The sequence below is a fragment of the Clinocottus analis genome, unplaced genomic scaffold, assembly GCF_023055335.1.
Source record: "Clinocottus analis isolate CAN_PGR_092001 unplaced genomic scaffold, fCliAna1.0.p SCAF_11, whole genome shotgun sequence".
Lineage (NCBI taxonomy): Eukaryota > Metazoa > Chordata > Actinopteri > Perciformes > Cottidae > Clinocottus > Clinocottus analis.
This window is the reverse complement of record NW_027175832.1, coordinates 9721364-9738405: the sequence shown is the minus strand read 5'-3', so window position 1 is coordinate 9738405 and position 17042 is coordinate 9721364. Positions and strand designations below refer to the sequence as shown.

Sequence of the window (17042 nt, the reverse complement as noted above, 5' to 3'; positions counted from 1 at the left end):
CTTCTACTTAAACTTGCCTAGTTTTTTTTTTTTTAAGTGTTCACCTTTTCAACTTTCCTAGGATATATCATTACTGGCATAATCAACATCAATACGTAATTTTCAATTGTCACAATGGCTTTTCAAATATCTTCACAGCTGCGTAATTTTCTTCAGAATTATCCTAAACTGCTGCAAAATCAAGTTTGCCAATGTTTTTTTCTATTGTAATGCATTTTCAGAACTTTTAAGTTGATAATCCAGCAAACATCATCAGCCATCATACAATGTGCTTTCAAGTTTGACGGAGATTCAGAAAAACAAACTGGCATTATTTGACGTTGAAGGACTATGATACCAGAAATTCAGGAAATGCAAGAGAATGTAATGTAATGCAAGAGAAAATGCAGAACCTAAATAAACGACTTGAATCCTCTCCCTGAAGGTGCATTGAGGACTACAAGCGTGGTCCAGATGGGAGGTCGTGCCTGCCGCTGTCAGAGGCCTGCACTGAGGGGATAGACTGTGCCGAGGCGGTAGACATCCCCGCCAACCAGACTGTGTTCGGAGACCTGTTCTATGGATTCAACAACCACACCGAGGAGAGCACCTCCGGACAGATCCTCAAGGCCACATTCAGGTAAACGCACAGGCTGTTTGTTACGTGGATCATAATAGACATTGTTCAGCCAGTTGTATCTCAGCAGGGGAACCGCTAGCACCCAATCGAAAGGTATTCAGGGAACTTCTTCCACAGGGACGCATGCCGTCTCATGTATAATTTCACTCCCATTCAGACAGCCGCGGTGCATTGAATCCTACCCAAACCCCTGATGCAATACTACTGGTATTGTTGGTTTCCATCCTTTCATACTCTCTCAGGTTGATATGGTTTAAATCACAAAATAAGTTAGTGAAATATTATTAATGTTTTAAAACCCCTTTTAAAACCTAGATTACAAAGTGCCTTGAAAAGGTGAACAACATATAAATTTAACACAAACTTCACAAAAGGAGAAGGGAGTACAATAACAACTAAAAAATTTTGCAAGAAATTTTAAAAGTGTGGCTACTACTGTGGTAAGACGTCACAATATATAGCTTTTGTTTATGACGCCGTCTCTCCTCAAAAAGACTTCAGTTGGTTTGTGCGTTAAACTGATTGGCTCATATGAAGCACCTGTGTGCTCTTGTCCTCATGGTGACTGAGGACTGAGTGAGAGCCAGCAGACTGATTGGAGGCAGACTGGACTGTGGATTTAAAGAAATAAACTACTGAACGTACTCCAACGCATATGAAATATCATACGACCTTATTAATGATCACAGTGTTGACAACTACACAAAATAAAACACATGCAAACGTGCACGTGACTAATAACACAAAGCTAACTTCATGCTGGCAATCAAATGAACTTCTCTGTCGAGCCACTTTGTTCACGTGACCTTAATTACACACGCGCGTACACACACGCGCGCGCGTCTTTAGACACACACAGCCAGCTATTTTAGGTAGTTAACTTTCTGTGTGTCTGTGTTTGTGTGTGTGTGTGTGTGTGCGTGTGTGTTTGTTTGTGTGTTTGTGTCTGTCTGTCTGTCTGTGTGTGTGTGTATGTGTGCGTGTCAGTGTGTGTATGTGTGCATGTCAGTGTGTGTATGTGTGCGTGTGTGTCTGTTTTGTGTGTGTGTGTGTCTGTTTATATGTGTATGTGTCTGTTTGTGTGTGTGTGTGCACATAGACACAGTCAGCATTTTGTCTTCGCTCCTCCTGCCTGTGTGCGTGAGTGTCAATGGTTGTCGTGGTGACAGCCCTGATTGGTGCACCTGTGTCACTGTGTCACAGACGGGACTGTGGATTTATTGAAAACAGCCTTTCAAACAATTGGATTGGACAGACAATCGTGGTTCCCAATCGTGAAAATAACGTAATTGCAAGAAGCACAAGACTTCTGTGAACGTTTCGGTAACTTAAATATTAGTTTGATTTAGAAATGAGAGTGTAACTGCAGTTTAGAAACTGCCCACTTTTACGACATGGGAGAAAAATCTGGTCAGATTTAACATGTAGTTCAATGGAGCAGTTGGTCAGACTTAATGTTGCTTTCAGGCTTGCTGAAAAAAAAGTATGTTTTTTTTGTTGGATTCCACGACTTGAGGGGCCAAATAGAAGTGTCAAGAATATCAGTTCACCAATATATCCCAGAGAAAGACTATGCAAAGCCTCAGGATGAGGAGGATCTTCAATTGGCTTCTAATGTAATCAGAAGCCAATGAAGTGACATCAGAGTGGTACTTTAAGGAGGCGATCACACCAGACGCGACTCTAAAAAATGTGTCGCTAGCAAAACCATCGAATCCCAATGGTACGGCGCGCCTTTCATGCACGCTTTTTAACCGCTGCGTGGCGCGTTTTTCTCGCGTTTTTTCAGCGTGTTTATAAGTTAAAATATTTTCAACTTTTAAGCGCGCTGCGCGGAGTCGCGCAGCTCATCACTGTTACACTCAGCCTTTTAAAAAAAAAAACGCCCGGCGCATTTTTTTTTTTAAAACGACCAGCGCGTTTTTGTCAAGGCGTTTTTTTGCGGCTGCGCTTTAAAAAGTTGCGTCCTTTGTGATCGACCCTTAAGAGTATTATGAGGTTGTAGTCTAAGAGTTTGGAAAAACAATAACTGTGTGTCGAAAGTCGGGCTGAATAACTGTCTTGACGTATACATGAAATTTCCGCTGACTCCTTAGTTTTGGCCAAATGAACCGAGGGGCAAAAGCCAGACTTCACTTCTGCTGTGATTCCATTGAAAAGCATTTTGAGACCTTTATTTACTAATCTCGGCTAGACACTTGTGCAGAGTAGTTACGCTTGAGATAAGTAGAGTTGTGTATCATCAGCGTAGCAAAGATGAAATACACAACCAAGTTAACGGATCAGGTGTCCGAAGGGAAGCGGGTATGGGTCCAAGAATTAAACCCAAGGCACCCCACAAGTTAAAGGAGCCCAGGTGGACACCTTGGCATCAACGGTAAAAATAAATTTTGTGTCTGTATAAATAAGTGCAAAAGCAGGTGAGTTTTACAATGGTAAAACAGGAGTCGTTGTGTATAATCAGAAGGTAGATGTTCCTCAACAGGTCAATCAATCATTGCCTATGAACTAAGATGGCAGTGATATAAAAGACTGTCACTGTCAGGTATTTTCACCTAATCCCAGTCAAATGCTCTGCGGACAAAAAGAAAAAGACTCTTTTTAGAGGCTTCTGACATCACCAGCCGCACGGGTCCAAATGAATGTCCTATTCCTTTCATGATTTGCTGATGTGGGTGGTAGAGCACTTTGAAGATGGTTAATTATCGCTTTCCGCATGCTGCAATTATTTCCACTGAACTCGTAGAAGCCAGAAGGTCGGCAAAGCCGTCTGCAGTCCAGGAATTTAATTTGGGCCGTGCATGGATTCCGCCGCCCGCAGGCAACTCGCCCCTCTTAACATCGGGATGCACCGCCGGAGTTGTAGAAAGAGGAGGAGGGGGTGCAGAAAAGTTATTATCATCAGGAATCTGAGTCTCAGAAGCTCTGATCTCATTTGAAAGACGTGAATGGTGAGCGGGGTCCCGGTCCGAATTTGAAGAGCACCAAATGCTTCCTGTGCAGACGAGGTGGTGGAAGAGGAAGGGCTACTCCTCTGGGAGGCATGGTTAATGCAAGGCCTACTTTTTAAGAGATTGCAGCAAATTAATTAAAATTGACCAGGAGCCAGTGTGCTCACATTGAATCTAATTAGACCAGATGAACGTGGTGATGTAAAAATTAATAAAAGTTACAGGAGGAGAGCATCGCAAATGAACACCGAACATCCGTTGGGGTCATAGTGAGTGGAGCGCTCAGTCGAGGAGTTATTACGCAACTGAAAACACAAATGAAACAATGGAAACAGAGCAAGGCAGTCTCTGGCACTACTTGGCTTGTACGGCATGGTAAATCTGTACCCAAGGAATCCGATTTGTATGGAATGGCTGCATGCCGTATGTCAGAGGTGTTTAGCAGTTCAAAGGGCACGCCATCCATTTTTATAGGCGGTACCGCTCAATCTGAGAAAACGTGGCTGAGTTTTTTCTACTTGCAGTAAATTATATTAAGCTTCATCACATCAAACTATAATCCAAAAGCCAGCATCACAAGCTTTACACTTTTACTATCAAATCCACATATGTGCTCCAGATGCTTTGTCTGCTTCATTTTGGGAATTTGCAATTTCTTAGTCATAATAAAGAATCTTTTTAGATTTTGTATTGCTCTATCCTCACAAAAAAGCCATAATTTAATAAAACAAAAGACCCAAATGTTTTTTTTCTTTCCATAAAAAATGGCCATTGTGTCTAAAACGGAAGCAGCTAATTATGGGAAATGTAGGATCCAGCGTAGTTGTAGCTTCACCAATACCTGGAACTAAAAGCCAGGGCTCCTGCTGCAGCGACTCTCACCTTAACTAAAAATAAAGAAAATTGGTCTCCTACAAGAGCCAGCAACTAAATTGCCGGAGCACTTAAAAATAAAATAAAATATAAGCCCCACCCACCTCCCCCCAAGCTTTTTAAAAAAAAAAAATGCTGCATCGTAGATTTTTTCCTCAAATCTCTGAGGCTTTGAATATGCTGTCCTGCATCTCCTAATCACTCCCACTCCTTCTACTTCCTGCTCGACCATAACGCTGAGGACCAAAGAGGTGTGCAGTTAAACTAACACTGCAGCTGTCAGATGACCTCTTGGTGGAAAAACAAGCCTGAGAAAACTTTCAGAAATTCAGTTTTATCTCACAGCCACTGGAGGCAAAAGTGCAAAGTGTCTGTGAGCAGCCTTCAACAGGCATTGAATTAGTCACTAACTATTATGCAAGCGAGACACCACTGGGGCCTCTGTCCTACCATATCCTCTTTAGATGTACTGTTTGCCCTTGAGTGAAAGCAAGCGAAAGAGAGGGACAATAAGGAAACCTTTATGTGATGTTCACTGGCACTTCTACAAAAGCCTCTACCCCGCTGCTCTGGAGTGGCGCAAAGCATCTGTCACCGTCATTCAGCGGTGATGAAAAGTCACATTTGAATATTGTGTAACCATCAGTGGAGGTTTGTTGTTGTTTGTTTCCCCCTCTTCCTCCACACTCACACCATCATCTTTACTAAATCATACTTTGCTTTTACGGACATCCTGACTCTACTTCTCTCTTAATGCATTCCCTCAGTAAACATTGTAAACATGAGTTTATGTCTCAATCTCCAGTTTCAAGTCTTCTTCAATACAGCATGATGTTCATTTAGTAAAGGATGCTCCATTTAGACTCAAACAGACCATAAAGCATGGGATGCTTTCGGTTGGGGCTACCTCGTGATTGACAGGTTGCGAGCACAACGATCTCCATGTTTAAGTCTTACTACTTTAACCCTTTCACTGTGTCTTTTTAGATCATGAAAATGAATTGGAACATTTTGGTCGCCTAAAAAGATGTTTTTCAGCGTTCGGTTAACAACTTAGTTTCAAGAAGCTAAGCTGACGACAACCAAAGACCAAGATGTCGGTTTCCAAAAATCAAGATGGCGACCGCCAAAATGCCAAACTCAAGGCTTTGAAACAGCCGTCCACAAACCACCATGCGACGTCACCATGACTACAGTCTATGGTGCAAACGCACATTAAAAAAACCCCACATGGCTGCAGTTGGTGATCGGACTCCACCCGTCTGCTGGATAGCCGAAACCCTCGCAGCTTATGTCTCATGACACGCTGTCACACACACGCACACGCACTCACGCGCGCACACACACACACACACACACTCTCCCAGAGGTGGTTTGAAGCTCTCCACCTGTACGGCTTCATCGTGTTTCTTTGTTTAAGCTCAGCAGCACAGAAATGCCTCTGAGTACGCCCCTTTCTCCCCGAGCAGAAAGCTTCCCCTCCTGCTTCACGCTTGTTGTGGCCATTTAAAAGGAAGAGAAAAAAAGGGGAGGCTTATTCATTTGATTTCCTCCCAAGTGAAAATCCAGCCGTGTCATCGACGTTGGCAGCAAACCGGCTGGGGGGTATGGGAGGAGGGGATTTTGATTACAAAGCAACAGCAGGTATGAGCGCCGGTGGCCCGGGAAGGAGGTCCGGTCTCTGTGACATCTCGGGAGCGCTGATCTGGATTCACATTACAGGGCTCGGTGACGGGGTCTCTGCCTTCCTGTCTCAGTGGGAGCCAGCGGACTCCAGTAATGAGATGTTAAAAGCTAACCTCTTCTCATTACTCCTTACACGGCCCCGCCTCTCCTTCTTTCTATTCCTCTCTCACACGACAAGCTCCGAGCAGCTTTTAATGAATATTTTAGTGCCCTTTGTTCTCTTCTGGATCAATGAATAAGACCACCTGACAACCCCTCCACCCAAACTACTTTGTGTGGGCTTTTTTTTTTCTTCTTCTCCCTCTTTTTTTTGGCTCACCTCAGCATAATGTAGCATCCCACCTCAATCCCCCCTCAGGAGGAATACCATCATTGACTCAGTTAATTAAAATATGAAATGTGTGTGTGAGGGGAGAGGTGTGAAGGGCTCATTGGCCCTGATTGTTACCACTCACATAATCAGGGGGATCACCGTGAGGAAAACAGAAACAAGAGATCAGGGCTGTTCATCAAAAGCGTCCCTGTGTCTCGTCTCGTTCCAACCAAACAGGTGGCCGCTTCACCTCAGCTCTCGCTCCAACTTCTGGCAGTTCGACGAAAGTTCCGTGAACTTTTGAGCGAGAGTTCCCTCTTGCAAAATGAATTATTGCCTCCCGGCGGCGTCAGATGGCCGTTTAATGTTACATGTCATCATCATCATCATCAACCAGAATGAAAACCGTAGAACGTGTAGATCGCGTACTTCACGTAGCGCCTCTGACGGGCTGAGAGGTGATGAGAGACCGTCAGAAGAGCAGTGGAGATTCTCTCATCCTCTTCCCAATGCGTGTTCTTTTGGTAAACAAAACAAACCCTGTTTTTCAGATAAAGACACACAAACAGTTTACTGCAGGTTGTTGACATAAAAAGGTTACATGCGGATCCGTGACGCTGCATATTACTTCTTCCAGATGCATAAACGATTTCCCCACACACACACTGCCATTTAGAAAAAGAGTGCGCAGTGCACACTTTTATTCTTGAGATAGCTGTGTGTGATATGATAAGATGGATATGAAATACAAATACAGCTAGATGTAACCTTAAAGTAAACCACTGGCAAACAGCCTAAACACACAATGTCACTGATTGTGTTGGCCTGTGAAATATTTCTTTTACACTTTATTTCTTTTCCTTTTTTGTTCCAACCACATAACTTTGTAATACATAAAAAACTAGCACAAAATCAGAAAGATTTACAGAACTAAAGTGTGTGTGTTTGCATGTGCGTGTGTGTGCGTGTTTTGGCGATATGACAAAAAACTATCCGATTTTTGTCAGGCATGATCACGATCTAATCCCAATCATGAATTAACTATTTTGTGAGTTACTGAACAGTAAAAATAAACTTTTTTTTCCAGATTTTAAATAATAAATATAGGCCTACATAGTATCAAAACCCCACGCCAAATTGTGTTCTCTAATTTAACACAAAAATATGTATTAGGTGCTTTTTGGAAATCCACTATTCAACAGGATCTACTGCACAGCACGTATTAATAAAGAAAGTATGTTTATTTTAAAGCTGAGTTTGCCTTTTACTCCCAACAGTGGTGGAAAACCACCAGGAGCTCATTCCAGTAGTTGAGTCAATTATGACTTGTGTGTAAACCACACACTAAATTAATCAGAGCACATCAGGCCAAATGAAATAATAAAACGCACCAGGGCTGCATTACATGACTTCCAGCTGCCTTCACGGAGAACAATGAGGGGAAAACAGCACCACAGATCTATTTTGCAATATGATAATCTCTGGTCGAGCTCAGCTATGAACACAAAAACATGGAAGGGGGCGGGGGGTGTCTAATGTAGAATCCTCGCTCGTCCTGAACTCCTTTCAAAGTAGAGCTAGCCACTTTATTGCGTCTGGGGATATTTCTATAGAGCACTGCTGTATGCTTTACGCTGCTGGGATGCACATCCCACAGATCACTGCGGCACAGATCATGAGTCATATCTCACACACCTAAAACCCACGCAAACACACACACACACACACACGTAATGAATTAGCATCCTCATACATCGCTCGATATGATATCTTACGAACAGTGACTTTTCATTTTTCACGCGCAAACCACGCATCAATTTTCGCTTGTCACGCACATCCGCTCTTCACAGGAAACAACTCAGTTGGCTTTAGGCAACAAAAGTACTCCGTTAGTTTTGGGAAAAGATCGTCGTTTTGGGCTCCAATGCCTACGCAAGGGCCTCAACTAGACTGCTCAAGTCACGGGAGAAATAAACACCAACTTCCTGTTTGACACAGGTGGCGAACAGCAGACTCCTGGCTGAAACATGGCCGTTTGTTGGACCCATCCACCGCTGTGTGGGCTTTTGTGGTCTACCATAACTAAGAATTCAGGTGTTTTATTTTCTGTGGCTACAAATTCTGGATGAGACCAACCTGCTGAGTCGCTATAAGGACCCCCACAGCTGCTCCGGGGCTGTCGGAGAACCTTGCACATGGGACACAATAGAATTGCACTGCTTCTTTGCCATCAGTGAAGGATCCGATGGGGATAGATAAGTATAGACATGCAAACCAACGTTTAACGGCGTTTCCTCATCTATTTAGTGAAATATTGCAGCTGGAATGAGGCTCGTGTGAACGCAGTTCCACAATGATTTATAAAACGAACCAGGAGCACGTGCCGCGCTATATACGAAAAGAGTGCGCATGCATATTTCTGCCTTTGTGCGCGCACACGGCTTTAGTCATTAATCTACACAGTTTAATGCATTGGTGGCCCCTTGGAGCGAGATGCAGATTCTTCCCACTGTCATGCCTTGATACCACACACCCACACCAGCAACTGATTACCCTCACACCCCCCGGCCACGCCATGGCCGCGCAAATAAAATGTCAGTTTAATGATAGTATTCGACACAACCGCTCTTTCCACTCCAGCCGGTGGCTTCTGTTGTTCTCTAGCTGTGACTTTCCCGAAAGCAAGAGCTTTTTGATTTGTAAATAATTGCGTGTCCTTTCTCAAAGCTCAGGCCGGGAAACAAACTGCAGCAATCAAATAGAATATTACGTTTCATAGCAGTCGTATAGAAGGATGTTTCAAAGGGACAAAGCTTTCATCAGACATATTTTTTATGTATTTAAGTTCGTCTGAAAAGGGATCAACTGAGAAAATCATCCATTGAGGCTTATTGGATGCTCTCGGTCTTATTGGCTTTAATAGCTGGTTTTCAGATATGGTTACTTGAGTGGAATATTCTCAACCTACAAGTTGTCATTAGACATTTTTGTAACATTAACAACAGTAAGTCACTAGTCCAGAGATGTTTAAACTCCAAATGTCTTCAGTTTTTTTCTAGTCCCGTCGGTATACATCGGTACAGAAGCTTACAAGGTCAGCCATGTTGGTTGCAGCTCCAAGTGTCGGTATTTCATTAAAAGGTTTCTGGCTTTGTGATGGCTGGAGTCAAAATAATCAGTGGCCTGCGGATCCCTGCGGGAGTTAAACAAAGATATATTCTCATCAGCTTCATTCCCGAGACACCTGATTTATTGAAGTCATTCCATCGGGGAGCCTTGTACTGAACCTCTCTGGCGCTGAGAGAAAGAGTGATGGTGGGCTGGAAAACGAGTGAGTTCAACCAGGAGTCACTCGCGGCAACAGACAAACGGGAACATCATCCCTATGAAACAGAAAATGAGTCGCGGCAGAACCAACACAATGAAAAATGCCTCGTTTTATGCGAGTCTCTGTCTCGTCCGTACATCGAGCAGGCTCGCATAATTGTTGCCACGTATTGATTTCCCCTTATTGACGTGCCAGAAGGTATTGCTCCACGCAAATGAGAAGCTCACTTATTTATCCATCTCGGATTACTCTCTGTCCTCCCAGCTTTCTTCGTCCTCCGTCATTCATTTGCATCAGACTCCTTCAACACAGCATTGACGATCTTTAGAGAAGACATGACACTGAATATTCAGCAAAAGGCCATAGGGGAGTTTCAATATGCAATGTTATGGTAACGCACCTTGTTGTTTTTTAATATAATATTATGAGGTTTTAATGGTGTTAGTTTTTGTTGGTACGAGAACACACTATTCATGAGATTTTCAGGGTTTAAATCTATTACATGGTCTTATAAAGAAAATGGAAATTGGCCACAAACGTTGGGAAAGGGTCATTGTGAAATGTCTCACCACTTTGTACGCTTATGCAATTATCGCTGTGGACACACAAAGAAGAAAATATGCTCATGATTGTGTTCATGGATCTCAAAAATTGTAAAACCTGGTGCCTGATTTCCACTCCCAGTCTTGGGACCAATCAAGGAAAAGTGCTGTGATAGAGAAGCAGCGTTTCACTGATTGCCTCCAGCCGGGTTCCCATTCCCTTATTTGCATGTGCATTTTCATTATCCATTGATTATGGTATTAGGGAAGCTGTATGAAAAGGACAAAATATAATAATATGCCTTAATTACTGAAAAAAGAAAGAAGTGTTTATGCTCGCTTGACTTGGTTTTAGCCTTTGTCAATAAATGAGTTGGGGCGCCACATGAGTTAAGTCACATATGACTGATCAGCTGTCTCTGCTGTCGGTATACTCTCATGACTTGCAACTAGCTTGTCTTTGTCTCCAGACAACATAAAACATGACCCCTACTAGCGGCCATAAAAGAACAAGTACACCTTACAATTGAAACAGGTTTCTTTGTTTCCTTCCTCATAGATGTTAGACGGCCAAGGCAACTTATTTTATTTCCGATTGGCTTCTTCTACTACTCTGTTTAGAGGTGGATTACAGCCATTTCTTATACTGCCAACTTCTGACCAAACTACGCTTGAAACTACGCTCCAAACCAGACGATGGAAACAACCCTAATTTTTTTTTTCTTTTTTCGGGCATTTCAAAACTCTACTTTAAGTTAACTTAAATGCACGTCAGTGAGGTGGTCCAACAAGACCGGAGCACACAGTCATTATTCACGCCGGTGGCTGTTCACAGCATCCATGGAGTAAAACCATCATGGGCTTACTATTATAGACTGTGATAGGAACACCGTTCACATTCAATGAAATGTGCTGACAGATGATTAACATTTGCTGCATGTTGCATGTATCACATGCACACGTTCTCATTGCATATGGGATATGCATTAGGGTGTTTTTATTGTCGTATTGCCTGGATTTTGGTTTTGAAAAAGCGTGTGTGAGTCTCGGTACAGTAGGTGGCTTTCACATTGTCAGTCGAGCACAATTTTTTGGGGGGAAATTATTTGAACCTCAAAAAGAACTTTGATGTCATATGCTGTAAATGTAGCCTCTTTATCGCGCCCCCCTCACACCTTTTTGTATGTTTTTACCCCACCCCATTCTTCCTTGTTCCTCCCTGTTTCCATTCATCCATCCTACCCGCCTCTTCGCGTTTGTTTTTTCTCCTCTCGCCATGACTGAGTGTGTCTGTCTCTGAACGGGACCTCCCCTTCTCTCTCGTGTCTCAACAACAGGCAGAAAAACTTTGCCCGCGGCATCGAGCAGCAGCTCCCGGATGGCATGGCGGTGGCGTCGGTGCCAACGGAGGTCCAGTGCCACGAGGAGCTGTCGGACCCCGTCCCCGACCCGGAGTACCTCACAGGTATGAGACCATATTTCACGGCTCACTCTGCTCGCTCGCAGGTGTGCGATAGTGCTTCATCACGGGCCTGTCGGAAATCATAATTACTCAACAAAAAAAGTCAACTTCAGCAGGTTTGAGTAGCCCGAGGCGTTTGCTCATACATTATGACATGTTGGCCGTCATTTATAATGTTCAAGCAGTTTTTCCATTGTTAGTTGGAGTGGGGGAAGGTACCCAGTGCAGAGAAGTTCTTTCATATCCTACTGGGTGAGACAGCTGAGACCAGGAGACGGGACCCGGTTCTGGCTGTGTTCAAATGATTTCCATTCTTCCTGGGTCCTAGCGGGGTTTTGCTCTCATATCTTATTGTGGATCCAAGTTTTTTCTTGGTAATTGGCAGAATCTATTCTGTCTCTGACAAATTATATAAAGAATTTTTTTTCAGGGAGTGAACATAGCGCTGCCCAGATATCGTTGTCTTATTGACCTCAATACAAAGTGTTGTCAGTTTCTGTACCTGGCAAGGCACACAATGCATTTTGAGACCAGTCCAGTGACTTTTCTTTTGCTGTGATACAACATCTGCTCATAGCAGCTAAAGCATCATTACACTCATTGAACATTCAGTTGAGGGACTCGCAGCACTCGGGGGTCTTAGGCTGATCATGAAGCCCAAGATGTGACGTGTTACTTTATCGTTATTTAACCAAAACGTCAGACCTTCCCTGGAATTGAACAATGTATTTTCCCTCTGAAGGACAGTGCTGCGGTTTGGTCTGTTTGGGTCGACTGAAGCGGATCATTATCCCTAAATCTATTGCAGTTTTCTGGTCTGTTTTTGATCAATCTCTTTTCTTTTCTTTTTAAATGTACAATTGTATTGGGTTTCCACTTATTTCATCAGGGCAATACGTCTGCATTTTATCCTCAGTTGGTAAAGCCGGTCTGGTTGAGTTACTCCACATTTTCCCACATTTTACAGAAAGGTCCATTTTGACAAACAAGTTCTGGTCCCAGTCTGGATCACCGTTTCTTGGCGTGAAACATAGATGTGTAGTTTGACATTTTTACTTCTGTTCTGGCCTTGAGGTTTGCTGGTTGGTCTTGCCCGGCGAGTCAGAAGTGAAGAAGAATATAATGAAATATTGCATTCATGCTCACAATCTGTAATAAGATCTTCCGCAAGCATCTGGCTCGTACCATTGACCCACAATGCAATGTGTCAGCATCGTGCTGCGTTGTCAGACATCCAAAAACATGTTGCCAGAAACCAAGCTGACTGTCTTTAAACTTAGGAATTAATAAATGATACAACACAATACAGATGCAATACAAAGTAGAACAGCCAACCTGTCATACGTGAGTGTAATCCATCATCGACGTGTCAGGATCATTTGCTGATGTTTGAATTCTGTGCTCGTCAGTTTGGGACATGCAGTCGCAAACATTATCACTATTATGTCAACGCTCTTCAGAGAATGTGTTGCTTTCTCACTGTCATTAAGCTCTGTGAAGTTTAGGATTAACAAATCAAAGTTCTTGAAGTCCTCCACTATAATTACCAGCGACTCTGTCCTGCAGCGAGACTTTGCTCACTGAGTCTGTGCTTTGGACCGGATTTGTCTCCGCTTGGTATCTCTGACAGAAAAGGGACACTCAAATTCATCAAATTTTCCAGCATCTTAGGGCCATTTCATCATTTGGTGTGCTTTGATTAGTGGCGGGAAAGCAATGCTGAACTGAGGTTGCACTGTACTCTGCAACATATAATCAGTCGGAGGAGCTGAGAGAAGAAATCTCAGCGTGTCTTGGGAAGATGTTCTTTATGATATTAATGATCAGTGGGGGGTGGCGGCCGATGGCGCCGATCGTGTGCCGCATTCATTTTTTCCATTGTTGTCAATGTAGACGCATAGAAGGCCGGATTCATGGTGGGGAAAGTATGTTTCTTTTGTTTGTTTAGTCAGAGAGGCTTGCTGCAAATTCATCATCATTGCCAACACAGCATGCAATATTTTTGTCCAAATTCTATTGTTTATTTTCTATTTAAAAAAAAAAGAATGAATTGCTCAACATTACCTGAGGCTCTGCTCGATATAGACACACATACATCCCCTTTGTTCTGCTCCTGTCAGTGTGACTCACAGGGAGCTCACCATCTCACTCAATAATGAATGTGCTGAGAAAATAGATAGAACATTAGCTAAATCCTTTCTTTTCTAACTGGGAAGTATGTGTTTGAGGCTGGACGGGGCATCACCACTGTCAGGATTCATTAGTTGGGGGCAGTCAGAGTTTATCTTCATTACCTGTGCAGCACATGGCAGCAATGTTTGAACAGCGTACAGTGAGAGAGTGAGAGCAGAAAAAGAAGAAGAGAAGAAAAAAACCTGGCTCGCCACGTTTATATGAAGCGCTTCCAGAAGGCCTACGATTTGCATCCACCCGTCTGGACGCCTCATTATCTGCTCGCGTTTGACCTCACTTTGCTGAGCCGAACCTTTGCAGCGCTGGCCTCTAAATGTTTGAAATTATGCAGAGCAATAACAAAAAAGCAGCGTTTGATCGACCAGTCGGATGGGATTCATTCTTTTTTTTTTTTCATAATCAACCACTACATTTTGACCGAAGCTGGGAATAATAATTATCTTATTCCCTCCTCCGCCACCTCCCTCCCACTCTCAGTACTGGCATTTAAGTTGGAGAACATGCAGGACTTTTGTAAAGAGCAGGCATTTGTAATGGAGAGGGTATTGTCGCCACTGCCTGCATGAGTAATAACCTTCTTTTTTTCCTCCGTGTTCCGAGTGCAGTGGAGAGAGCACTACAGTACAGAGTGTGGAATTAACAATAATAATTTAACATATTCTTGATTTAGGCGCATGCTGACCGACCGTAACCTGTGTCCGAATGTGAGGCGGGTTTATCGCTTGTTGCTGATATAAGCAGCGTGGGGGTACGAGGCCGGTCAGGGAGGAAATTTAGATCACGCGACGGAGCGGCAACGGTTGCGACTGCTTCTTTATTGGAATTTTCAGATATTAAAACATCTCTAATCTAAATTGAACTTCTGCTGGTCACGTCCCAGAGCCTCTGTCCCCCCCCCGCCCTCCACCCTTCCTTTCTCCACACACAGCTCAAACTTTTTTTTCTATTTTCCCATCGCTACATGGCCCCAGGCCTCACAGCGCACATGGGGCCCAGAACAGAGGCCGACGCAGCGGCACATCCCCTCTCACGCCCGTCTATGTTGGGGCCCGTCTGCCTCTCATTGAAGAGTAATATCATGAATTGAAATATCTTTTCAAAGCGTCCAGCGGGGTGCCACAGAAAGCACACGGCGTACTCTGGGGGGGGGGCACAGTGGTTTAGCTTCCACTCTGCCTGATGCTACAGGGCGGCACGGGGAGTGTGGTGGGCCGAAGAAAGGGGAGGAGGGAAGAGGGGTGTAAAGATGTGACAGTCCAGCCTCCAGAGAGATGAAGTCCTGCATCTGTTCCAATAGCAGCACTTCTTAAAAAGTTGAAACTTTTGGGGTTTTAAGTCAATTTCAATAATACTACACCTCCCATGATCTAAAAGAGCATTACATATAGTTATCAGATATCACTTATTTGTTATTTCAACCCTCATTCTCTTCTTTCTGTTGTCTACAAATGAGAAAGCTAAATGTTTTGTAAAACAAACTACAAAAGAACTGATGATAATACAGAACTGAAACGCATTTCCCTGAAGCTTTGTTATTGCTTTCGGTGAAGCGGCAACATGTTTTTTTTGGTTTTGATTTCCCTCAACTGCTGTTATTATAATAACAATACGTTTATTCAGTCGAGCAATTTAATTCACGACACGTCAAATCTTCAATGTGCTGAGGTTGTTGTTTTTTCACCCAGGTGACGGTGGTAAACATAAAAACAAAACAAATTGAATTAAATTTCCAAACGAAAAATATTACAATGTTTATTAAAAAGTCAGCCGCCTGGCTTTTTCCAGAGCTTTTGACCGTATCGCACAGACTTCCTCAGCTGATTTATGTAAATGGTTTCCAGCGAGGTACAAAGGTCAAAAAAAGAAATACTGTCAATCATTTTTTCACTAATTTCACAGTTTTGACTCCTTTTTGAGGTTGAAAAGGGAAACAGCTGAACACTCATAGCCACGATGCAAAATATAAGTATAAATTTACCAATACGTCATCATGACACCTTCTTCAGGACTTGCTTCACCACGTTGCACTTGTGTTTGGTGTGTGTTCACACTCTCTCTCATTGGCAGAAATTGAATATAATACGCAGTAAGTATGCTCTCGTAAGTGTTTAATCACCAAAAAATATGAATGAACACGTTTTGTTTCCTCCGAATGAGTCGTTTATTACTATAAACCAAAGGGTCCTCCTCACAAAGCTGGCCGCCATACAGTAGCCAGGAAGGACAAACCAAACACTGGCTCATTGTGTTTTTATTAACGCTGCCCTCAGAAGTTCTCCTTCATGCTCGGCAGAAGGGAGAAGTTTCAGTCAGTTGCAATCTGCAACTTCACCACTAGTGACCTTTTTAGCATCGCACCTCACGTACATTATGGAACAACAAAAAGAGGAAAAAAAGTCAAGTGACATTTCCTAAAGGTTCTCCGGAACCACAACGTTGATTAACTTCATTTAAATTGCTGAAATACATAAAAGCCTTGTGGAAGGAGCTCTATCTGACATAGAAATTAAACTTATCGTTTGGTTTGTGTTACATTACATTTAGCTGACGCTTTTATCCAAAGCAACTTACATTTTTGCTCTATAAGCCGGAGACACAGCAACCGGGAACAATTAGGTGACACTTCAGTGTCTTGCTTAAGGACACAAGAACATGAACCAGCGGAGCCGAGGAACGAACCACCGATCCTCTGATTGGAAGATGAGCATGCTAGCCACTGAGCCACAGTTGCCCAGTGTATGTGATTTGATAAACCTGGGAACCTCGTTGTCATTTCCTGTGGCGGCCTTAACGTTTCATGAGATCGTTAATAAGCACACTTTGCAAAGAGTATTTAAAAAAAAACAACACTTTTTAGACACCCTACGAACTTATACGAACTTATAGGAGTCTAATAAAGTATGACACGTCCTTGTGTGTGGTCTATTAGTAACTAAAAAATCCAAATGTGGCCAGAGTGTTTTTTTCTCCCACTTGCTTTGACTTTTTCCGACTCCGTGGTCGTGGGAGGTTTCTTAGAGCGCGTCACATGTCTTAAGCAGAAATGTATGCAAATTTTAATACCCAGTATGCTAC

At 43.1% G+C, this 17042-nt stretch overlaps 1 protein-coding gene across 10 annotated transcripts in view; it reads left to right on the top strand.

Annotated features, from left to right (window-relative positions):
- astn1 (astrotactin 1) overlaps positions 1-17042 on the top strand; it is a 356366-nt gene that overhangs the window by 163748 nt on the left and 175576 nt on the right. For all 10 annotated transcript variants that reach the window (XM_068600596.1, XM_068600673.1, XM_068600641.1 and 7 more), the window contains 2 exons: positions 425-619; positions 11650-11777. In XM_068600596.1, the coding sequence (XP_068456697.1) occupies positions 425-619; positions 11650-11777 (323 nt within the window). The remainder of the gene's footprint in view (positions 1-424; positions 620-11649; positions 11778-17042) is intronic.